This window comes from Rhamphochromis sp. 'chilingali', assembly GCF_963969265.1.
Source record: "Rhamphochromis sp. 'chilingali' genome assembly, chromosome: 15".
Lineage (NCBI taxonomy): Eukaryota > Metazoa > Chordata > Actinopteri > Cichliformes > Cichlidae > Rhamphochromis > Rhamphochromis sp. 'chilingali'.
The window spans coordinates 25,688,097-25,713,975 of NC_137942.1; the positions used below are offsets into that span (position 1 = coordinate 25,688,097).

Consider the following 25,879-nt stretch of genomic DNA (forward strand, 5'->3'; position numbering starts at 1 on the left):
GTTAGTTAAATCACATATGGTCACGCGCCTAACTAGAGCAATCCCTAACGCTTATTGGTTGTGCAATAATACCCTTAGATTAGCTCTACCTGTTAATTGGACCGGTACCTGTGGTCTAGTGACCGTTGATGTATGCTGTACTTTCATTCCCAATAACACCGCTCCTAACGGTTCATTCACACAAGCTATGAATAAACTTGAAGCATTGCAGATAGAACTAATTGCCGATACAGGCCACGGTCAGTGGCTAGACAAGTGGCTGCAGGACACGTTTGGAAGATGGAAGGAACTAATTGTAGCCTTTGTAACCGTTGCAGCATGTTTTCGATGATTATTGTCTGTTGTGTGATACCATGTATACGCTCTCGGAATTTTTGATATTAAGCTTGCTCGAAGGACTAGTTACATTTATGATTTGTTTTATGTTTATGATTTGTCTTTATATTATGTTATTACATTCTGTCTTTATACTATGTTATCATTTCATGATAAAAGGAGAGAACTGTTGTGATATTTTGATACCACGGTAGCATTTACAGGATATTGTTTTATTGTGATATTATACAGAAAAGAGTTACTCAATAAGGCCCATTTAATAGTTGTTTTTCTCTTTCTCTCTGACCCAAGAATTGATGTGTAAGACTCACAGGCTGGTACCCCAAGGTCGAAAACACCACAGAGACGAGACCACTTCCTTACTCCCATCCTCCCTTCTTTATCTCTTAGAAAAAGGCTCGTTAAAGGCCAGGTGGTTTGTTTCAGAATTCACTAATGAAAGAACTCTGTATTCTATGTCTAGGAGTGTATTTTGCTGGGATGATCATAAATTGTAGCTGAACTGATAAACTACACACAGGATACTTCTTTGCTCACAAGGCAGGAAGACGTTTCCTTATTTGGTCTGTACCGGTTTGAACTGAGAACTTGCTGACACACGAACCTTTTTTTCCTCTATATAAGCTGTTATGTACTAAATAAACCTTTGAGTCGATTGGGAAGGCAACCTAAAGCAGTCTCTGTTTTCTTGTTCTCCCAAGCTGCTCCCGAGCTCGTACTAACACGCTGAATGGCATACCTGAGTGTTACTTTAAATAATTAGGAATCTTAGAAGGAAAGGACAGAACTCTGCTTATCGCTCGTGCCTTGGAGGGAAAACCGGGATGGACATTTTTTCCTTCAGGGTGGATGTGTTGGGGAAGTCTTTACACACTCTTAGTTTGCATTAAGAGTTCTGACAGCCCTCGGGAAGAAGCTGTTCTTTAGTCTGTTGGTTTTGCACCTGATGGATCTGAGCCTTTTTCCAGAGGGCAGGATGTTGAAGAGGTGGTGGTTAGGATGGAGGTGGTCCTTTATAATTGCCCTGGCTCTGGAGAGACATCTTGAGCTGGCAATTAAGTCCAGGGAGGGGAGTGGACAGCCAGTCACCTTCTCTGCAGTTCTGATGACCCTCTGTAGTCTCTTCTTGTCAGCTGTTGTGCAACCAGCGTACCACACAGGGATGGCGTGCACCAGCACACTCTTGATAGTGGCACGGTAGAAGGACACTAGGAGTTCAGTCTGCAGCCTGTTCCATCTCAGAACCCTCAAGAAATGGAGGCGCTGCTGGGCTTTCTTTACTAGGGCTGATGTGTCTGTGGACCAGGATAGGTCCTCGGATATGTGGGTGCCGAGGAACTTAAAGGAGGACACCCTCTCCACATAGTACCTTTTATGGATAGGAGAGGGGGATCAGTTCTTGTTTTGCGGAAGTCCATGATCACTTCCTTTGTTTTCTTGGTGTATGCAAGTGAATGCAAGGGAGGATCAAAGGTAAGTAGTGTGATTTAAACTATGCTGAGTGGAGACTGATTGGCTTGAAGAAGATGGGCATGAAAATTATTTTACTACAGTGCTGATGTTGGCATTGAGTTTTACAGTGTGGTAAAGTGGAAAAGATGTAAAGAATAGAGAAGGAGTTAAACACCTGGGAAAGCAGGCAGACGACTTAAGCGCTTTGACTGCTCCGGGAGAAAAGAAAAGCGCTATATAAGAATCAGTCCATTTACAATTTATCATAGTGATTGTATGCACTCACATACTTACTAAAATTTGGCATAAGCTTCATTTAATTCTCTTTTTTATTGTTAAAGGCTATCCCCGGTGTTAGCAGGACATGTATGCAGCCCTGAAATGTCATGGTCAACCTACCACACTGCTGAAATAAAACAAAAGAATCCAGAGAGTAAAAGTTCTTTAAAATATCAGCCTTTCACTCCACCCGCAAATTGGTAGTTTGGTTTTGTTCCTGTAACAGTGCAGTGGGTGTAGAGCCTCTATTTTTGTGTCTGCAGATATGATGTTAGCTATGGCCTCTGCTGACATCTTACTGGTTTATTGCAGCTTTTGTGGCTTTATTTTTTTTTTCAGATGTTCATATTTTGCAAAGGATGAGTGGTTGTAAATGGAGTGATGAGACTAATTGATGGATACAATCAGTATGGTTATGATGAAGAAGACTTTATAGTGTTTGACCTGCAGATCACTGCATATCACTCCAAAACCACAGGCTGTCATCACCAAACTAAGATGGAATATGGAACATGCCCGATTTGAACATAATAAAAGCTCTTCAAGCCATTTATGCCCTAGGTTTTTAAAGAAGCATTTCCACTATGGGAGGAGCTTTCTGGAGACAGCAGGTATAATCACATAATCTGATGTAGTAAGCGGCGAAATTCATATGGCTTCCTTTTTCTAAGATAGAGTACAATTCAGAATCTAACATTTGTCGCTTTTTTCCTTTCTCTCTGTTGTTCTTCCCTCAGTGTCTCTCCTCCAGAAGACTTCCTCCTCTCCAGTCAGCTGCCACGCTGCAGGTTTCTATCCTTAAAGAGCCAAGGTGTTCTGGAGGAAAGATGGAGAGGAGCTTCATGAAAGCGTGGATAATGGAGAGATCCTCCCCAACAATGATGGGACCTTCCAGATGAGGCTATACTTTAAAAACCTAAAAAATAAAAAATAAAAAACTTAATTCATTCCTATTTTCTTTTAATTGTATCGTGGTCTTAGATTCCTGACAATAAAGCTAGAGATGAATGTCAGGGAGCTGCTCATGTTACCGTAATTAAACTCTTTGCCACAAGTCTTGGTGCATGGTTCATCATCCAGGCAAGGCTGAGGAAGTCACTTTAATGAGTTACGAAAAGTTTCTCCCACTAAAAAAGCTACTTTCAGATTGACTGAATGAACCTTCTGGGTCTTTGCCACAAGGCGTCGCTGTTGTCCAGTCTGCTTAACAAGACTATTCAGCGATCATATATTGGCCAATAAGCCACAAACAAAAATAATATTCAACCTTCCTACTTCCTGTGGCAGCTCAACAAGTTCATCTGCAGGACCTGCTGGTTATTTGTTTTACACTGCCGTTATCCAGTCTGTACTTTGCACGTCTGTACAGGTCCAGGGTAAGGAAACAGATAGAAAACATCTCTGCAGACCCCTGCAGACATAAACTGCGCCAATTTTCAATTTAGGCAACACTGATGAAAACTTTGAAACAACGCAATGTTAAATCATTCAGTAGTTTGCATAGTTTCACAAGACTTTCTATGGTTTCTTATTATTACTGCAATTTAAAAAAAAAAGGTTTTGTATGTAAGAACTGCAGATTTAAGTGTTTCCATGGTTACAAGCGTGCTAACTGGAGAAACTGGAGGAACAGGGGGAGGGACACGGGTTGGTCACTTACTGTCGGTGGACGACGACTTGTTGATTCACATTTCTGTAAAGAAAAGGAATAATAGTTATGACCTTAAAGATAGAGAAACGATGAAGTTGTGTTTGCTGCTTATCTTCTGTCGTAGTTTATTTGCAGGTAAGAAAAATATTTTATCTCTAACAGCAGTAACCTGACCTTGAGCAGCTTTTACTTTCATTGTACTTTAAAGCACTTTTGACATTTTTTATTGAAGTTTAGAAGACAGTTTCTGGAATAATAAGAACATGAAACAGGACAGAATTTTCTTATTAGTACTGAAAAAACAGCTCGGTGTATAAGACACACACACACACACACACACACACACACACACACACACACACACACACACACACACTCTTCACTTTACTGGATTTTCATCCGTTTCTACAGCCTAATCAAGCTCTTATTTTATGTTCACACTCTATATACCCTCTGTAACTCTACTAATTCTAATATAAAAAGAATGCACCCTCAGCACAGAAAAACAGAAAAGTCAGTGATGTACTAATGTAGCAAAAATAGGAAACATTAGAACTGTAAATGTTTTCTTCCTTGTCTGCAGATTAACAGTCCACAGGTTGGGTGCTCGCACTCTGATTCGTTCCCTGGAGATGAAGGAGAGAGAGCTCAGAGGACAGCAAGATGGAGGAGTGAAGGAGAAGGTGGTGCAGCTCAGTGTCCAATCAGGAGTGAGCAGTTCTTTCACCACCTTCATTGCTGTCAACAAAGACAACAGAGAGGCGATCCAAGGACCTCTGCACCGCAGACATATTCTACCACCCTGTGAGGTTTGTTTAAAGCAAACAAAGCAATACCATGAAACTGTTAACAGCAGGATGTCAGAGTCAATAGAGAGGACTCAAAAGAGCAACTTCAAATCAAACTATTTATGTAGTAGGTGTTTCTTTGCCAATGTCTTTCCCCTGCATTAGAAAGTAATAAGCCAGATGGAAGTACAGCACACATCTATGCATTTCTATAAAAACTGACCTGCCCTGAACTTATAATCTCTCTCTCTCTCTCTCTTTGTTTTTCCTTAAAGTGATGGCTGTCCATTCTTCCTGTAAAAGGTGTAAATATAAACCTGAATGGGAGTAGAAACTGTGTGTGCGCATGAAGACATGCTTGTGTCGCTGAGATTTAACAGATTTATGTATGTTCACGTAGCCAAGTGATAATCATATATAATAATCACTGAATAGTAATAATGTTATTGAACAGGTTAAACATTTAGATATCACAAAAAGTTGCAAAAAAGCAATAAAAAAAAACAACACACAGCTGTGAAGTCAGCTGCACATGAATAACATTAGTACAATGACAACTTTAATCAGAGTGAGTTCAGAAGATCCAAAAGTGGGACACTAAAAACAAGCTAGTGAAAGCAAAAAGTGACTTTGAAAAATTTATTTCATAGAATTAAAGCACTGATAGGAAAAAAAAACTAAACATGAGAAGAATGGCAATCCTGCAGCGACCAATCAAAGAAGACTGTAATGGCTGCATTGTAAAGAAGTGAGTGAAGAAAGCTGATTTTTTTTTTAGTTTTTCTGAGATATGCAGAGTTTTAACGAACAATTTGAACACTATTATTCATTTACATTATTTGTTCTCAACAGAGATGGGCAGTAATGCGTTACAAGTAACGTGTTACTGTAATCCGATTACAGGCACTTGCCCTGGTGGCCATTCTTTCAGTGGGCATTTCTCAACAACAACTACAAACACTAGTGAAGTGAATGGGCATTTAATTAAATAATGAAACATTTAATTCAATAATTAATGGCATATTTAATTCATTCATTTTGTCACTCCTGGCCCTCCACACCTCACTGCCATGATTGTTTGTGTAGTTATTGGATTCTAAAACTACTAGAATAGAATAGAAAACACATAAGATGCAGTCTCTGTTTTTTCTTCACCTTATTAATTTGAACTGAACTGAAATAAATCCGTTCTTTTCTGTATGGTAATGACTAGGACCTGTCCCAGCTGTCTCTGGTGGATTCAGTATTGTCTCCAATGTTTCTGATAACTTCCAGTTTGGGAAGTTTCCCATGCAGGTGAGGAATGCAGTGACTGACAGACTACCCCTCCTTCATTTAGGACCCATGCCAAACACTGAGTAAAGACTTCCTTGCATTAAACCTGCATAGCTGTTTTCACATTTATAACAAATCACCTAAGTGACCGGCAGTGATCGTATAGTGCTCTGAGTTGTTGCCTAAACAAGCCCTCTTCAAATCGGAGTTACAGCAGAGAGAATATGGCACTGAAGCAATGATGACAGCTTTAATAACCTATTTTATCTGCAATTATTCTTGTATGAAATTCTCTTAAAGTAGCAACTGAATTTCAACCAACTCAGCTAGCTCTGCATATTTTATTTCCTCTGTTAAAATAAAATGTGGCGGAGCCCAGCTGTAATTGTACCTTGCATTAGTATGGTGTATTATTGATGGTGACACAGCACTGCTTAGCATGTCGTCCTGAATCTCAGGTGTGCCAATGACCTGTGCAGTATATGAGGCACTAAAATCCTGGTGGATTTCTGGGATACGAACAGGACGGAGTCATGTGAGCTCTATCAATATTGCACCACTTACGTCTCACACCTGTATGTATGTATTTATGCACTGAAATCGCGCTGTAATATCCAGTTAACTGTTCACATTTGTACTCTGTTTTTCCATTTATTATATTTTTTTCATTAATTTGTCTGAAAAAAGATCCACGTAGTAACCAAAGAGAGCCTAAATCAATGGTCTCTAATAGCAGCCAAATTATAAGAGCTTTCATTAGTGATGGTGAGATGAAGCCTTGTGATGAACTGAAGCTTTCCATCCAACTGGTCGACTCATGGTTCGAAGCATTGTGACGATTCATTGGCTCTACTGCGCCATCAAGTGGACGATTAAAGTCAGACAGGCTCAATGATTATAATGATGTGATGTGTAAACCTCTAAACTTAATAAATAAATTGTTTTCATGGTTATTTATCCCGAATATTGTCTCAGTATGTCTGATACAAAAGAGAAAGTGGAAACTATCAGGACAGAGTTTTGGTATGATTGTGTAACTGTGTAATCATGCTTATGTACATCTGGACAATGACACAAACTAGTGTGTGGTGCTTCACTTTTTAATAAACTAAAATCAGATTATAAGATCTGTGGTGTTGTTGATTTATATTATGGTACTTATCATTTGTGATATTTATTACTGTGTGCATACTTTATTAGGAGAGATGAGATTAAATGTTGTCAGACAAATATTCTCTTCCTTGCTGGTTCCATCGAAGGAGAAATGTTCAAGTAAGTATGTAACTGGGACGTAATCCAATTCCACAACACAATGTGACGGGGAATCAGCTGTGTTTTGCTGCCCAATTTATTTAGAATCTGGTGCAAACCGGCGAGCCAGTTCCTGAATCAGTCACGTGGTACGGACTGCCCGCGAGGCCTCGAACATCACTGCATACGTAATCAAAGCAAGCCTCGATACGCGCTTTACAAAACTACCACGAGATTACCCGACACACGCTTCAAAGCTTCGACACACAGGAGACATCACTACTGCACACAGCCTTCACACGACAACAGGTGCACCACACTGCTAAGTGTGTTTTGTGTTTAGAGTTTTGCTAAATGGGAGACTGAGCTTTGAATAGTGTTTAAGATTTTGGCAACAGTGGGACTGATTTGATGAAAGAGTTTTCATAGTTGACAGTTTAGTTTTTACAATGGGGTTTAGTGTTTTAGCAATTCAGAAAAACTCTAATACACCTGTGCTTTTCCCAGCAGCTGAGGCTTTTACCCTGCACAGTTTAAGGTATGATAAAGCACTGACCTTATAAATGGCACAAAATACACATTTTAGCTGGGAGCTGGTCATTCACAGGGGAAAGGCTCCATTGTACAACAACAACAACAGTAGTAATAGTAATAATAAATTATTATTAGTCAGGCAAGTATATCATATACCAAACATGCTTCCAAACTAATGACATTTTTTGCATTCTTCACATCAGGTCAAAATGTACTTTTTTTTAAAAAGTGACTGGCACTGCAGAAATGGATCTACAGCACCACTTAAGAAATTTTAAAGAACTTCTAACAACTTATTTACAGCTTGAAATACGTGTATGACATTTATTACACACAGATTCAGTGAACCCAATCCAAAGAGGAAGTCTGGAAGTCCGCCATTTTGAATGTAAAATGACATTTTGGCACAGTTTTAGTGTTTTCCAGGCATCGCTGGTTTACACATTCGCCTGCAAAGTGAGAGGTCACTGGTTAAATTCCATTTGGTTACTTCAGGAACTTTTTGGGGTTACTTCAGAAAGGGACATCTTTGTCAAAGCCATGTTTGTGGTGGAATTTTGATCATTTATCACTGGACATAAGATTTTCATCTCTAAAAATGTATTTTGTCCAGTCTGTCCCAAACTTCACACGTTTGATGACAGTCTGGCGACGACTACATGCCAATATCTGGTCACACATGGTGCCACAGTTCTCATATAACATTTTAATCAAGACTACCCCACTGTGATTGAAGCATTTCTTGCAAAACAATCATAACCAAACAAAACCTTTCCTGTTCTGTAAATGAACAGTAGGACAAAATGATTACTAGTCATTGCGGAAAGCACAATTAATGTTTTTGTTTACATCGTTGGAACGAGGAAAAATTCCCCCACCACAAAAACAGAAATACTCATGAAAGCAACCTGTAGTGCAAACACGAGGGCTGAATTTATTACTTCCTGCACTAGAAAGCTGCCGATGTTGCTGATATGGATAGATCACCAGTCTTCCTTGTCTTTATCTTATTATCTCCTGTTGAGATGTTGCAGCAGAAAATGCAGCCTGGCCTGTTGAAACATTGTTTTTTTTTTAGTGTTTCAACTGAAAAAATAGAATGCCTTTGATCCAAATGGAATGCATCTTGTGAAAAAAGGTGACATCTTGTGACATCACAAGATGATGACATAGATCCTTTGTTATGTCATCATCTTGCTGAGAGAAAAAACCCTTAAATAGGAGCTTTGCTCTGTTAAACTTTAATGCTGAACGGACCTTGACCTGACAGCAAGCAAACCCTTTTTGGAGAGTTTTGAGAGAATTTTACTTAGCAATTCACCGACCAAGCCGACACATTTCACCATGTCAGCTCACCCATCCTTCAGCTCAAATGAGCTTGGATTAGTTAAAGGGAGCATTTTGGGAAAGCACTACAAGGTAGAGGCTTTCCTCGGAGAAGGGGGCTTTGGTATTGTAGCCAAATGTCGTGATACCATGACTAACCGAGCTGTGGCTATTAAAGTGAACAAGAGCCGCCCTGATATTCTGCAACAGGCGAAATTGGAAATTTTCATCCTGGAGCAGCTGCGAAGGTTGGATTCAGATGCCGCCAACATTGTTCAATGGAACGGCTTTTTTCACGACGGAGAGCGGGTTTGCCTGAAATTTGAACTCCTTGATCAATGCCTGAGGGACTACATATGGGACCGGAAAAACCACTGTCTCCCCATAAGCGAAGTCAGGCCAATTTTAGGTCAACTGACAAATGCTCTGTCCCACCTGGGTTCTGTGGGAATGGTGCACGCTGACCTCAAACCTGGAAACATCATGGTTGTAAACCGCCATGAGTCTCCCATCAAAGTCAAACTTATAGACTTTGGCCTCGCATGTCCTGCGTCTGCAGTGATGCCTGGTGACCGTGTGGGGACGGTTGGTTATTGTGCACCTGAGGTTATGCTTGGCCTTCCTTACAATGAAGCAATTGACATGTGGTCTCTGGGGCTGGTAGCTGTGGAGCTTGCTACAGGGCTGCCACTCTACCCTGGAAATGAAGACTATGATGTTTTGAAATTCATCATAGAGACTCAGGGTCAGCCACCAGATCATGTTCTAGACTCTGGCGTCTACACTGAAGACTATTTCATTGAAGACAAAGACAAGCAACAGCGCTGGACATTTAAGACTGACCAACAATTTCAGTATGAGACAGGATATGAGTCCCTGGAGACAAGATGCATAAAACTGACGCGTCTGGATGACCTTGAACAAATAATAATGTTTAGACGAGGACCAGAAGCTGGCCAACGCTTATTTGTCAGCTTAATTAAACAGATGTTGGCCTTGGATGCACACCAGCGGATAACACCCTCGGAGGTTCTCCGGCATCCCTTTTTCAGCCCTAAGAGTTCCCTGTGCATTGACATGAGTGCTGAAAGATCACAAAACCCTGTGGTCTTTCAGCACCCTTCAAACTTGGAAAGCAAGAGATCACAGAAAATCAACTGCAGTTTTCAAAACTCGGTTGAATTTTCTCAGCAAGTATTCGTCCACACATCAGTCAGTCCATCATTCAGCTCAGATGAGCTTGAATTAGTTAAAGGGAGCATTTTGGGAAAGCACTACAAGGTAGAGGCTTTCCTCGGAGAAGGGGGCTTTGGTATTGTAGCCAAATGTCGCGACACAACAACCAACCAAGCTGTTGCCATTAAAGTCAACAAGAGCGACCCTGATATTCTGCAACAGGCACATGTGGAAATTTTCATCTTGGAGCAGCTGCGAAGGTTGGATCCAGATGCCGCCAACATTGTTCAATGGAACGGCTTTTTCCACGACGGACAGCGGGTTTGCCTGAAATTTGAACTCCTTGATCAATGCCTGTGGGACTACATAGGGGACCGGAATAAACAGGGTCTCCCCATAAGCGAAGTCAGGCCAATTTTAGGTCAAATCACAAATGCTCTGTCCCACCTGAGTTCTGTGGGAATAGTGCACGCTGACCTCAAACCTGGAAACATCATGGTTGTAAACCGCCATGAGTCTCCCATCAAAGTCAAACTTATAGACTTTGGCCTCGCATGTCCTGCGTCTGCAGTGATACCTGGTGACTTTGTGGGGACGGTTGGTTACTGTGCACCTGAGGTTATGCTTGGCCTTCCTTACAATGAAGCAAGTGACATGTGGTCTCTGGGGCTGGTGGCTGTGGAGCTTGCTACAGGGGTGCCACTCTACCCTTCGGAGAATGACTATGATTATCTGAAATTCATCATAGAGACTCAGGGTCAGCCACCAGATCATGTGCTAGACTCTGGCGTCTACACTGAAAACTATTTCATTGGAGACAAATACAAGCAACAGCGCTGGACATTTAAGACGGAAGAACAATATAAAGGCTCTGTTCCAGGGACAGGACATGAATCCCTGGAGACAAGATACATAATACTTACACGTCTGGATGACCTCGAACAGCTAATGATGTTTAGACGAGGACCAGAAGCTGGCCAACGCTTATTTGTCAGCCTAATTAAAGAGATGTTGGCCTTGGATGCACACCAGCGGATAACACCCTCTCAGGTTCTCCGGCATCCCTTTTTCAGCCCTGGCCTCTCTAAAAGGTTCCCATGTATCAACATTGAAAGACCATACTGAATCAGTCTCCAGCATGGCATCTTCCACCCTGGACAAAAGTGATAAAAATACAAACTGGGGTTGGAAAATGACATTAACAGCAAATTACAATGCAAAAATTAATTAAGCTGCTTCAATAATGATCACTTTGGCTTCTTTTTTTTAAATTTTCACTCCCCCCACCCCAACCAGTCGTGGCAGAGGGCTGTCCCTTCCTGAGCCTGGCTCTGTTGAAGGTTTCTTCCTTTTTAAAGGGAGTTTTTCCTTCCCACTGTCGCTAAATGCTTGCTCATAGGGAAATCTTCTGATTGTTGGAGTGGCCAAAACTCTAGGGGAAGTAGCAATTCTTGTGAAAATTAAAAAAAAAAAAAAGCCTACCAATCTTCAAAGCGCAGCAGTGGACACCTTACCATCACATCAGTCCTTCAATCAGACCTAAAACACCACCTTTACAGAAATAAATTCCATACAAATTGGAAATAAATTGTGTAATAATTGTTGTTTTTGATTGTTTATAAATATATAGTGCTACCCTTCAGCCTCCTAGTAGACATACCTGTGTTATGAATGTGAAACTCCTCTGATTTTCAGAAAAGTTGACCTCTGACCTTGAAGTCAAGGTCATTGAGATTTAAGCTTCACAGAGATTTTCAGTAGATGCAACCATGGTATTGACTTGAAAATTCTACACTATCAAAGACTTAGGTGCCCACAGCACCTCGCCATATACAAAAGATTTTTCTATTCATTTATGTATTATTAGTTTATTTATTTCTTCATCCTGCTCTCTCTCTCTTTTTTTAATTCACCTTTCTGTTGCGATGCTCTGGACATTTCTAAACCCCACAAGTTCAGCCTCAATTTTCAACCCAATTTTCCTATACTTTCACTTGAACACGTCCAGCCTTCACCTCTCACCGGTCCTCGTCCCCTCTTCTCACAGCTTCCTGTGTGGCCTCCCAAATCAGACACAGGCCCAAATCAGCCGTTTCTTCTTCTCTGTTCATTCACTCTTCATCTTTTCAGTCTTTTCTTGGCGGTTAACTCCCAGCATGGATGCACATGACACTCTTTTGATTGGGAATCTACACCGGTGCTAAATAGAGCATCTAAGTCATCACTGTCAGAAATCGTAACAGTTTGTGAATAGCTCACATCAGCATCGTCTTGTCTTACAGGAATGTATCTGACTCGATAGTCCAGCATTGATAACTTCTGAAGAAATGTATGCGCTAGATCTTTCTCAGATGTGTCATGTATCTGTTTCACAGGAGGACATATTTTAAGTAAGTCTGCTGGTGACATCTTTGTTTTTTTGTCTTGAAGGTGAAGCCTGCTGAGAAGTCCTTCAATGTTTCATGTACATTGTCCTTTTTTTACTTGAGTCACTGACTGCTGCAAGAAATAAAGCACACTTAGGAACTGACAAATTATTAAGACTGTGTGGGATAAACGTTAAAAAACAAATAAATAAATAAGTCAATAATGAATAAGTAAATAAAAAAGATTCTGACCTTATCCTCGCTTACACTCCTTGTCATATTGGAGGTACCTGCACAAGACAATTGATTTACCAGATTAGCAGAGGGACAGATTAAGGGACTATGGGGCGAAAAAGGTGCAATACACAGTTTAGCCAAAAGTCTTCATTGTTACACCCCGGCCTAGGCAACCGGCGTGCAACACAGAAAAAATAAAAATAAGGGGGGAAAAAAAAAAACACACACACAACAACAAAAACAACAACAACAACACACTGGCAAATTATTCAGGAATAACAACATTCAAAAATAAAAACAAAAAATACAGCACTCACCAGTGTTGGGTAAGTTACTTTAAATTAGTAACTTAGTTACATTACTAGCTACTTCCATCAAAAGTAACTCAGTTACTTCAAGTTACTCATTACTTTCAAAGTAACTAGTTACTAGGGAAAGTAACTTTGGTTTTACTCAGACTTCTCTTGTTAATGTGTTGCTTCCATAACTGGATACCCAGCCAGACTGCCAGTCTTCTAGCTTGCTTACTTGCCACAAGTGCACTGTGCCACCTACCAATAGAAAGGAAAAGATAATGTGCACATTTCCACGAGAGAAATCCCATGCCTGGACCGTCGTTGACTGCCGCCATGATTCTAGCCTACGTCACAGCGTCATGTGCACTTTTTACATCCAACACAAAAACTGCAGTCGTGGTGCTTTCGATTGTACTCGGAACTCGGAAATTCTGCCTTCTGAATAGAAAGATGTAGGCAACACCAGACTGCAGATGAGCTGCATACAGGGCTGGACTGGGACAAAAAATCGGCCCGGGCATTTTGACTAGAGACCAGCCCACCATTATAGGAAAAATCATAAAGCCTTTGAATGAAAACAAACGCTGTTGTGACAGTGATGTACACTGTCTTGATGGTTTATATGTATCAATCTATCAATCGTTTGTGGTAAGACTCAGATAATTATTTTTTAAAAGCTAGACATTTTAAATGAGAATAAGAAAGAAAAGTATTTCTTTCTGCCCCCCTTTCCCTGTTAATGCCCTACATGGCCCCCCTGGCAAAACTTTGCTAGACCCGCCCCTGCACAGTTACCAGCTGTCAGCTAAGTAAAAAAAGGATCCTGGTGTTATTTGTCTCTCAGAAACAGTTCATAACTTCCCTTCAACTCATTCATGTCACCTAAAAGGTAAACCTGTTTCTCCATCACCTGTTCAGCTCTAATGATTCAGTAAGGACATCTCCTGGTTTCACCTTCATGTTTCCATCTCATCACATATCCAAACCGACATCATGACCAGCAGCTTTTACAGCTGTGGCTCCAGCAAACATCAGCTGATACTAGAAAGTAATATTAAATAAATTCTAACAACAGCTGATCAAACATGCTGCTGTTGTTTAACGCGACGTCCACACGAAGTAGGCAATAAACAAACAAGAGAGAAAAGCCGATCAGTTGATCATTGATCAGTTTCATGATTGAAGTAGAAACAGGAGAGGGAGGGGGGAGAATGAGAGAAGAAGAGGCAGCTGTGCAGCAAAGACACAGAATAACTCCAGCTTTGTGTCTTTTTCATTGTAGCTGAAGTCCGAGACAAACTGTTTCTTTTCACCTCAATAAGAAACGTAATATTTTCTCTGAATATGAGACGATTCTGTTTTTTAGGGGACGGCTGGCAACTCTAATAATTAACCTTATGAACAAAATAAAGTTCAACATCAGTAACATAGCACTCACCCAGTTGTATAGAAACCCCGTCATGCTAGCTAGCACGCAGTACGAAAAAGTCAGCATAACTCCAACTAAACTTGGTTTATATCTGACCCAGATAGACTGCAGGTCATAACTTCTCTCCTCCTCCTGCCTCCCTTTTCCCTCATCCACCTGCTGCCTCCACCACTTGCTAATGTTACTGAATCTGTGGAAGCTCCGCGATTGCCACCACACGAAGTAACGAATAACGAGCCTCTCTAAATCCGCGTTCCTGGTTTTGGCATAATAACTACTTACCGTGCTCGTTATCACAATAATAACATAATTACTGTAACGCGTTACTTAATAACGCGCTAGTCCCAACACTGACAAAGACACACACACACAAACAGGCAGGCGCTAGCCATTTCAATAAGTGTACTTGTTCAACTGCTTGTTAATGTAAATATCTAATTAGCCAATCACATGGCAGCAGTTCAGTATATTTAGGATTTAAGCATGCACCGTGGTCAAGACGACTCACTGAAGTTCAAACCGAGCATCAGAATGGGGAAGAAAGGTGATTTAAGTGACTTTTAATGTGGCATAGTTGTTGGTGCTAGATTGGTTAGTCTGAGAATCTCAGAAAGTGGAACTCCCCACAGAAGTATCTCAGAAGTTTATAAAGAACGGTCTTAAAAAGAAAAAATACCCAGTGAGTGACAATTTAAGAAAATGCATTGTTTATGCCAGAGGACAATGTCCAGATGCATTTAACCTGATAGGAAGGCAAAGGTGACTCAAGTAACAACTTCTTTTAAAGCAGATAACTCGTAGGCTGGAGAAGAAATATCCTCTCACTAATTTAGAAGATCATCATTTAGCCTGGAGCCAGTTTAAGCCAATTTGCTGCTTTAAAAAAAAACCTCAGTAGTAGACATCTTACTATTCATCACTTATTGAAGGAAATAAGAACAACCCTTGGTTTCTCTTCAGCACTACAGCCAGACTGACCAAAAGTCAGAGCTCTGCTGAGCAGGGCCGTGCAGAGATTTCCGAAGAGGCAGGTGCTCAAAGTTAAAAAGGGCACAGAACCATATTCGTCATCTAATATGAAAACGCATCAAACTATATCACTGTAATCGGGTGGGGACAATGCAAAGCAAACGTAGCCTATGTTTTACCTGATGGGGTACAATGTTGCTGTTGAGGGGTTACTGCTGCTCCTGATGCTGATAATGCTGGAGGACAGGGCTGTGTTGATCTGAGACTGTAGACATTAAAAAGTCCATAGGAGAGAGGGTAGCTAATTAAAGAAATGTAATGAGATAACAATTAAATGCAAAGACTGGTGACAGCTCTTGGAACCATAAGACAACAGATTTTTTTTTTTAATGTGGGAAATAAACTGAAACCGGAGTATTAGTAGGGCAAAAGAAAGGGGCTGTCATAGTAGGGTAAGAATGTAACAAAAAAAATCTATGCACATAAAATACACACGCACATACACACATGCATATACAGTTACATTTCATACCTTCTCCAGAATACTGTACATACTATGGCCACAAGTTTGTATCATGGTGCTGATCCAGAATCCTTCCCTTATTATTCATTCTTAGTGCTAAGTGATAAGAATTTAAAAAATAAATAATAAATATAAAATAATGCATTTATGATGATTCAATCTGTTTGACTATCTGTACAGGCAGAAAGCCTATTAAACATTTAAACTGTAGAGATACAATAATTTTGCTGCTGAAAAATCTGCATTTTTGTCATATTTGAAATATAAATGTAATCTAATCTGTTTCTTAGTGTATTTTCTTTAAATTACAGTTTGTGTTTTTTTTATATCGTAATTATAATAATCCATAATTATGTGGATATGCATACCAGAAAGGCAGGGGAACGCCCTGTAACTTACTTTAAAACTAAATATGTTCCCTAAAACGGTTGCCAGACTAAGACCCCTGTAACCCTTACCCAGTTAGTTAGCAGCTAATGACCACCACTAATTGAGCATTTAATAAAAGGACAGGTAATGTTTTGTCGCACTTTTGCACACACAGCACGCTCATTTGTTTCAATTCGTCAGTTGCCACGAGACAGCTTTCATCGTGCACACAATAACCTAATATTCCTGTTGTTATAGACTATAGTGTACGCTGTACACCCTACTTATTGGTTTTTGTTGCATCAGTCTACGTCTCCCAATTAATTACGGTGCTTCCCCTACAGCTCCGCATCGCCCAGGCAGCAAAAAACGAGCGTGCGCTTTGCAAGCTTGTTCCACCAGCGCGCTCTGCTGCCAAAGGTGAGCTTTGGTTCATGGTTTTCATGTGACTAATGCAAGCCAGATCATTTTATTTAGCAAAATTGTGAATATTAGCTAAGTGTTATTGTTGAGGGGCACAGGCAGGACTCCACACACAAACACAGACATAAAAAAAAAAAAAAAAGAATAAAATAAAGTTTAAAAACATGCCTCATGAAAAGGGCACTTGGGGGCACCCATCAGGAAATGGGCAGGTGCTCACGCCCCCTGCAAGTCCCTGGCCATATGCAGATTTCAGATATCATGTCACATTTGACCTCTGACCTCTCCTTCAAAGTCAATAGACCGTCAAAGTGATAAAAACTGCTATAACTAGTTAAATCTATGTTTCTCACTGACATTCGTATTGACAACATACAGACATTTAGGGAATTATTCTAATTATATTGTTACTTTGAACCTCTGACCTCTTCTGTAGGATTAAATAAGGTGAAACATTCATAAAATGTCTTTTATCTTTTAAAAATAGGCTTAAAATTGTGCAACTTTTGTTTGTTTTGGTAACATTTATTTTATTATGACTTTATGCACACAGCAGTAACAGATTATCAGTGTTTAGATACATAACAGTTTGAATACATGTAGAATTCTCATGCATACTTTTAATATTTATTATTAAACATTTAAATGAATTTTATTAAAGAATGAAATAAATGTCATGCATGTATATATTCACATGAAAAAGGTTTCAAAATATCAAAGAAAACACAATGAAAATATACAAAATACAGCACTATTCCCTTAATAGTAAGTACTGCCCTGACAGTGAGTTGCCTTGGTGAAGGTTTGTGTTGTTGGAGTGCATCTTGCTGTTGTAAATTAACTCATGATTGTATAATATTAGTTGTCTGTATGCTGAGCCACTACAAATAAGTTAACAGTAAACAGTGCCCTCTACTGACTGAAATCACATATGGCGCTATTAAAATGTAGTCTCACACGGCCTTTGTTTAGAGACTGCAGAGTAAAGGAGTTAGGAAACTACAACACTCAATGACGCACATTTTTTTCCAAATCTACAAATATATTGTTTTATATATTCGATTAAACCAAAATCTTTTGGTGTTTGTATATGATTTAACATTATTAACCTCTTAAGAACTGAGGGAAAAAAACGCACCTCTCTGTTTATCTGTGTCAACTACAGAGGACATAATGTCTCAGGGGGAAATTTACATAATTAAAGTGATGATATTAGGAAAAAAACTTTCCAGATAAATAGGGGAGCTAGTCATCATTATCGCAGTTGTAATTTCTGCCCATTGGGTAATTTCAATGATTTCTTTTGATAAACAAATTCCCTGAGATTTAAAAAGTTAGTTTCCCGAGTGACCTGGGCAACAAGGAAGCAGACATTATGATAAATGAACATAAAAACACAATGAAAATGCACAAAAATTCAACTGGGATAGATTACTACTGGGTGGACACAATATCGCATCATATATAATACAAAATCTAGATCAAAACGGGAACAATTTAGTCTGTTTAAAGCAAATTCTGCATTTGGAAATTTGGTCTTTAAAATATAAACAAGATATTAGAGCAGTGGCATACAGTCCCAACAATGCCGCCTGACCATCCAACACCAGCGAATGAACTTCCAGCATCCGCGGATGACCTTCCAGCAGCAGCGGCTGACTGCCCAAAACCAGTGCCTGAAATTCCAAAAGCAGCGGCTGAATGCCCAGCCACAGTGGCTGACCACCCAGCAGCAGCGGGTGGCCAACCAAAGGCAGCAGTTCATCGCACGACCACAACGGCTGACTGTCCAAAAACAGCGGCCAACCGTCCAACCGCAGCGGCCAACCTTCCAACCACAGCGACCAAATGCCCAACTGCATCGGCCAACCGTCCAAAAACAGCGGCCAACTGTCCAACAAGCAGAGGCTGACTGTCCAACAGCAGATGCTGATCGTCCAACAGCAGAGGCCGACTGTCGAAGAGCAGAGGCTAGTTCTAAAAGTAATAATAATAAAGACAAAATACATTTCAATAATGGTATAATACACTATAGTAGCAGCACAATTATATATAAGAAAAATTAAAGAACATATCCGATATAATCTGTACAATGAGTAAATAAACAGTCAAACTGCTGCAAAAGCATTTCATGAACTTTTTTGAAATGCATAATGAGGTAAATCTGCTGGGGGAAGCATTGTGTAGCCAACTAGTAAAATTAGTGTAAAAAAAAGTCTGTAAGTTTACATACATGCAGATTCAGACAAACACAAACAGTTTCACTTAAAGTTCCTAACTGAGAGAAGTGACCCATGTCGACCATATCAGGAGCTAATTAAGTTCTCTAAATAATTAGGAATGGTGGTTCCATAATTAGTTAAATGAAGATACTATTTTTGTAGTTTTGCCCCTATACTCCTCCACAGTGGATTTTAAATCAAACAATCAAGATGTGATGGAAGCAAAGACTTTTAGCTTTAATTAAAGGGATTTTACAAAAAAGGTTGTGTTAATTGTTTAGGAATTACAGCCATTTTTATTCATAAGCCTCCGTTTTCAAAGACTCAAAATTAATTGGACAGAATGACATCATTTTAGATCAGGATTGTTTTATCATTTGGATGAGAATCCATTGCAGTCAATGACTGACTGAACTCTAAAAAACATGGACCAAATGCTGTTTCCTCTCTTGAGATGCTCTGCCAGGCCTTTAATGCAGCCATCTTCAGTTTCTATTTGTGGGGTTGCCTGCATTCAGTTAGATCTAACCAGTCCAGTCCAAGGCCAAGATGCAGTGAAGCCCAGACCTCCCTCTCCTGGGTCCTGGGTGCAGGTTTCCCCAATCTTCCCCAATATACTATTTATACGATTGGGGAAACCTGCAGTCAGCTGAGACTGAAGAAGTCACTTTGTTGAGTGACGAAACATTTCTCCCACTGAAAATCCTATGCCCAGATGAACAGAATCAACTTTTTGGGATCCATAGAGTTCTCTTGTTCCCCTCATTTGTGAACAACACTCCAAGAAACTTAAACACTTCCACTTGGGGCTGCAACTCATCCCTGGGCACTAACCCTTTTCCAGCTAAGAACCATGGCCTCATAAAAATGACTTACTGTTGGTAATGCAAACTAGGGTCTCACTGAGATTGTGCAGGGACCGAAAGGCTCATAAGAATGGGCCAGGTACCCAATACTCCGAAAGTACCCACCACAGAATCCTTCAACATGGTGACTTATTTTCTGCAAGTCTACAAAGCACATGTAAAGTGGTTGGAAAAACTCCCATACACACTCAAACAGCCCAGAGAGGACAAAGAGCTGGTTTAGCATTCCATGACTTGTTCTTCAATCTGAGGTTCAACTAATGGATGGACTCCCCTCTCTGGTACCCTAGCACAGGCCTTCCTGGGAAGGCTGAGTAGTGTGATCTGCCTATAGTTGTAGGGAAAAAAGAATGGAATCTTCCTCATCCACCTAATTTTCATCTCCAAGGATATGTTTGTTAATATCCTCCTCCTCATCTTTTCTGTGCCCTTCTTTAGAGTCTAGGAGGAAAATGAGCCTCCGTGTCCTTGACTATGTCCACCCTGCAAGCAGCAGCTGAGCTGGATTCACCACTAGGCTTCGCTGTCGTGTCAGAAACACAAGCAATGGCTTTTCAGGCTGCCAACACCATTCCAACAATCTGCATTATGCAGCAGTGCTCGCAGGAGTCTAGGTCTGGCAGCAACACTGTGTGTGCTTGACACCCATACAAACATTGAAAATGGGGGGTCTTCCCCTGAGATGGTCAACCTGGAAGCAGCTGGGTGGGGGCGGGGCACGACCTCCTTAGCCAGCCGCCACTGGCATTCCCCTGACAGGATCCAGTAGCCATAATTACCAATGCTCAGCTTTGACAGCTACCAATAGCCACAAATACAAAAGGCCACTTTCTCCACTAAAATATTTAATTACAGCGTAATAGATATTCCTGAAACCCAGAAAACCCATGTTCATGGACTACTGTAACAGCTGCGTCATTGAACAGTTAAATGAATTATCCTGATCCTGGACTGAGTAACTCTTATGAGCTTCTCAGGGAAGAAAGTGTTAGTGGGATTGGGAAGCTATATTTTTTTATTTCTATGTGAAGGCATGTTATTCGTGTTTTTGTTTCTATTTAAAAGCTATATGTTCTGGTAGTAACTGGCGAGGATTGTTTGGTTTATGTATTCAAAGTAATAACTATAAACCAGTGCCTCAAATGTTAAACTAAGGAATAAGAAACTGACTCCTACAATGAGGGGATCTGATATATAGTTGGGGGCATTTTGCTGACATGAGGTAAATCCTGTTAAAACGAAATGGTCACTGTAAACATTCAAGAAAACCAGTTATGGAGTTAATAACATAAAACTTCTACTACATCTACTGCTAATTTCTACAGTAATTGGGAATTGGATGTTAATAAAAATATTTTTGGAAAGCCAAGAGCAAAAATCAGGGGGAAAAACAATAAAAAGCATTAAAAGTAAAATAAAAACAACAACATTCAACATAAAAACCTGTATTTATGGGAATTAAGTTCTCTCCATCATAACATCTCACCTTTTTGTTTATGCTGATAACCTGAAGATCTGATCTCATCCTCTTTTTTGTTTGGCTGCAGATGATCCTCGTCTTTGTCTTCATCACACATCAGTCCACTGTAGCAGTGGGGATTGTTTTCAGAGACCATGATATCTATTTTCTCTAACAGAGCTATTATCTCATCTTCATCTGTCATATTTCTTGTACACGTGTGGAATCTTTTTTCGGTCAAACCACTGTTAGCTTTCAGGTCTGCCAGTGCACTTTCACATTTTTCACCTGGCTCACGAGTTACAACAGTCATTACATAAGGAAGAAATCCTTCTCCAAACGTCTTTTCTAGCCACTGAATCCCTGAGCTGTAATGGCTGCAATGCAGACCATATGGTACCAGTAAGAGAAAGACATGAAATGCCTGATCTGATGGGATTTTAGCAACATTTTGGAGACCGATCATATTAATGACAGAGATTTGCCGACCACACATATCATACAACTTGGATGAAAACTGATCCACATTGGATTTCTCTTCGTGGTCAAGTAAAATGTTGTTTGGCCCAATCTCCATGGAATTTGTGTCACCAAGTAACACAATTGTGAGCTCAGGCAGTTCTGAAACAAACCAAACAAAATCAGTAAGTTTAAAATGCAAATATAAGCTATAAAATCCAAGCTTCTGATTAAAAATATTACCTTTGTCTTTATCTGCAACTGATTCAGACGTAGTTTTAGTCTTGCCCTTTTCCTCATTCTCTTCTGGTTGTTGAGCTTCATGAGCATCATTCGCTAGAAGGCACTAAGAAAAGAGTTACAGTGTGTTTTTCCATAATTTCATTGTGCATGTACAATGACAATAAAGAGCTATTCTGTTCTTCTATTATAGGGCAAAACATTCAATCAAAACATTTTAATCTCAAATGAAAAAGAGAGGTTCAAGTATATTTAATAAATGCTCATTTGAATGAAAAATAAAATAACTTAAATATGAGATGATAAAAATCTAGAACCACTCATATCACAGTAGGATTTCAGACTAAAACAGTTAGGTGTGTTTTATTTACAGACAGCCCAACAGGTTTGGACTTCAGACAAAGACAACAAACGCCCACATCATTACACTTAATCACTTTCTAAATCCTGAGCATTACTTCCACCAGTATTTCAGTGTTCAGAGTGAAACATTAGATGTAAACTCACATTTACTCTGCATCCTGTAAAGATTATGTTTCTTTCTTTGTATAAAAAGGCCAAAACTGGTTATCCAAACATGAACAGAGAAACCTGAACTACAACACACACTAGGTTGGTGTGACTTTGTTATTTACACAGGATGCCATTTTCTACTAAATCTTTACATAGAAAATACTACATAGTCTTGTTTAGAATCCTGTATTTATGACTCTGTTTAGTGACATTTTTGTTTGTGACAAATCTGACACCATAAACCAAATGCAGGTCACAACAGGTGTGTGGAATGTGGAGGTGAGCATCCAAATGTGGCATGCAGGCTGAACTGCTCCAACAGTAAGCGAGCCTTTAAAAACCAGTAAAAAAAACCCAACATTAACAAAAACAAAGACAAAAGCCAGTGATGAATAACAAGGACCTCCTTCTGGAGAGCACACGAGGGACCGTACACAGTGTTTGTGACAATGAGGGCTGATGGGGAATGAGAGACAGAAGCTGTGAAAGTAATTTCACACAGTTGAAAGCATGCAGAACAATCACAAAGGAGAAACAAACGAACGCGAGCCACCAAAGTAACTTGTGGAAGTAGAAATAAACAAGAGCCAAGTGCACTGACACACAAAGACTAACACTAAACAAGATCCCAAATAAACAGGACCACAGGAGGACAAAGGTGCAAACACAGAACAGTGAGGGGAACAAGTCAAAAAAGAAAGAAAGAACTGAAGCAAAATAAAATAAAAGTTAAACTAAAAATGTAAGAATGATAATAAAAGATGAATCCAAAACTCAAAGTGACAGAAAATCCTATTACCACGACGATGTAACTGTGAGATAAGGACATCGGTGAAATTCCTTTACCTTGTTGTCAGCTGCCGTCTCCTCCATCTGAGCTGCAGAGTCATACAAGAGAAAGAAACACAGATATCTTGCAGTAACAGGAATAAAAGCTATTTAAAAATGAAACGCATGACAAATGCACTTCACTATTATAAGATCCAGTGTGTAAATATGCACCGGTGTGTAAATATAAACCCTTTTTCAAAATCATTTCAATTCCGCTTCATCAGCCTCTCATTTATCTGACTGCCGTGTTTCAGAGAGAACCCTTTACTGTTTCTTTTGCTCCACCACCGTGTTTGATCCGCTGATTTGCTGTTGATTTCTTCATAGATTGTAGTTCTTTACTGAAACGAACTGACTGCATCTTTGTTAACAAATTAGCGCATTATTAGTAGAAAATACTCTGCGCTTTTCTCTCACATCAGCATTTTTCTGATTTACCCCGCTGAGTAAATTTGCCCAAACAACATCCTCACAGTGCTCCTTTTTACTGATGTGACTTCAGGCAGCTTTTTAGTATCATTTAGACCTAAAGGCAGCTTCACATTATTCAAAATGATAAAATGAAAAGATTCAGTTTGAATCATATATTTGAAAGCGTATTCTGTAAGCTCTGTAGCATGGACTCACCTTGTGTTCCTTTCCTCGGGTCTGCTTTATCTGAGATCTGAGGTACTATTTAACTCCCTACCTTAACAAATCCCTCCTACCTTCTTTTGACGGAACTGTGTGCAGTGATCCAGGAAAACTAATTGTACATAAAACCGGCCATTCAGCGATGAAAACAGGTAAAGAGAGAGAAACAAAATTCAAGTCAAGACTTGCAACTTACAGAAAACCCCGCGTTTGTTGCTGTTTGATACTGAGACCTGTAAGGCTAGTTAGACTTGATTTTAAAATACCACCAATTGGGTTTTGGTTTTATGGTGTGAACTAATGCGACAGGGACTTGATTGCAAGATTTATCTGGAAACAAAAAAACTGTAGGCTGAGTGCAGCCCAAGTGAAGCAGGTACTATTCTCCAAGAAGGAATTATAGTAAGAGATACAATATTTACTGGAAACATGGAGGTGACATAGAGCGTTAAATCCTACATTTATGCTCGCTTGGTTTTACCTTTTCAACTTGTTATTGAAGGCAAATACACACACACACCCACACACACAGATTTTATCTTTTCTCACAGGTGGCTGCTCTACTTATTGGAATAAATAGGAATCTGACAAGATATGAGGGAATACTTCCAATAGACCACAATGCACAACAGAGGAAGCTAAAGAAAACTCTCCTTCATGCAGATGACTCATAAACAAGAGACAGATAAAATCATTAGTACATAAAAATACTTAGAAAAGTATTTCTGTCTGACATGCTAAAACTTGCCAACCATGCCTGCTGTTTCTGTCCACTATCTCAAATCACCTGAAATATCCCTAATTAACCCAAATTTCCCTCGGGATTAATAAAGTATTCTGATATGATCCACAGTTAAAAACACTTGTATGTATGCATCCAAAATGCTGCACCACGAGTACTGACAGGGACTAGAAAGAGAGAGCATGTTTCTCCTATACGGCTTCCCCTCATCAGCTCCCTCTTAAATCCAGAACTGAATTTAAAATCCTGCTTCTCACATGACCTTATAGTATCATATATCCCCATTAGAGCACTTCACTCTCGCACTGCAGGCCTACTTGTTGTTCCTAGAGTATTTAAAAGTAGAATGGGAGGCAGAGCCTTCAGTTTTCAGGCCCCTCTTCTATGGAACCAGCTTCCAGTTTGGATTTGGGAGACAGACACTAGCTCTACCTTTAAGATTAGGCTTAAAACTTTCCTTTTTGCTAAAGCATATAGTTAGGGCTGGACCTCGTGACCCTGAATCCTCCTTTAGTTATGCTGCAATAGGTGTAGGCTGCTGGGGGACTCCCATGATGCACTGAGTATGTCTTCTTCAGTCACCTCTCTCATCTCTGGCTCTGTTCCACAGCATGTCTTTTATCCTGTCTTCCTTCTCTCACCCCAACTGGTCACGGCAGATCGCCCCTCCCTGAGCCTGGTTCTGCTGCAGGTTTCTTCCTGTTATTAAAAGGGAGTTTTTCCTTCCCACTGTCGCCAAAGTGCTTGTGCATAGGGGGTCATGTGATTGTTGGGTTTTCATCTCCATGTATTATAGTAGGGTCTACCTTACAATATAAATTTAAAGCACCTTGAGGCGACTGTTGTTCTGAGTTGGTACTGTATAAATGAAACTGAATTAAATTGAATTGAGGTCATTTGAAGAGAAGTGGAAAAAATCGAACAAGCAATGATTAAAACAAATCACACAGACCTTATAGACCTGGGTTTAAACCTGTTTTTTAAGTCTTTTACTATCGGGGGCAAATAGACATAAGAGCAGTCCAAAGGTCATTTATTGTTGAAAAATTGGAAAAACACTATGTGGGCAAAGGGGCGTGATAACAGGCTCTGCCAGCTTTCAGATGAAACAGTAATACTAAGAAACATCTGAAAAATGAACCAGATTAAGCCGTCATGCTTCAAGCATTACCAGACTCATTGAAGCATTCTGTGGAAAAGGTGGTATTTGCAGAAGGTGTGACAAACACTTCAG

At 39.9% G+C, this 25,879-nt stretch overlaps 1 protein-coding gene across 1 annotated transcript in view; it reads right to left on the minus strand.

Annotated features, from left to right (window-relative positions):
* LOC308411793 (interferon-induced very large GTPase 1-like) overlaps positions 1 to 23,907 on the minus strand; it is a gene marked incomplete at its 3' end in the record, with an annotated part of 253,476 nt that extends 229,569 nt beyond the window's left edge. Inside the window, 4 exon segments of the mRNA XM_080905819.1 lie at positions 21,652 to 21,848; positions 21,930 to 22,032; positions 23,286 to 23,317; positions 23,898 to 23,907. Of these exon segments, the coding sequence (XP_080761945.1) occupies positions 21,652 to 21,848; positions 21,930 to 22,032; positions 23,286 to 23,312 (327 nt within the window). The 5' untranslated portion in view covers positions 23,313 to 23,317; positions 23,898 to 23,907.
* Positions 23,908 to 25,879: the final 1,972 nt, after the last annotated feature.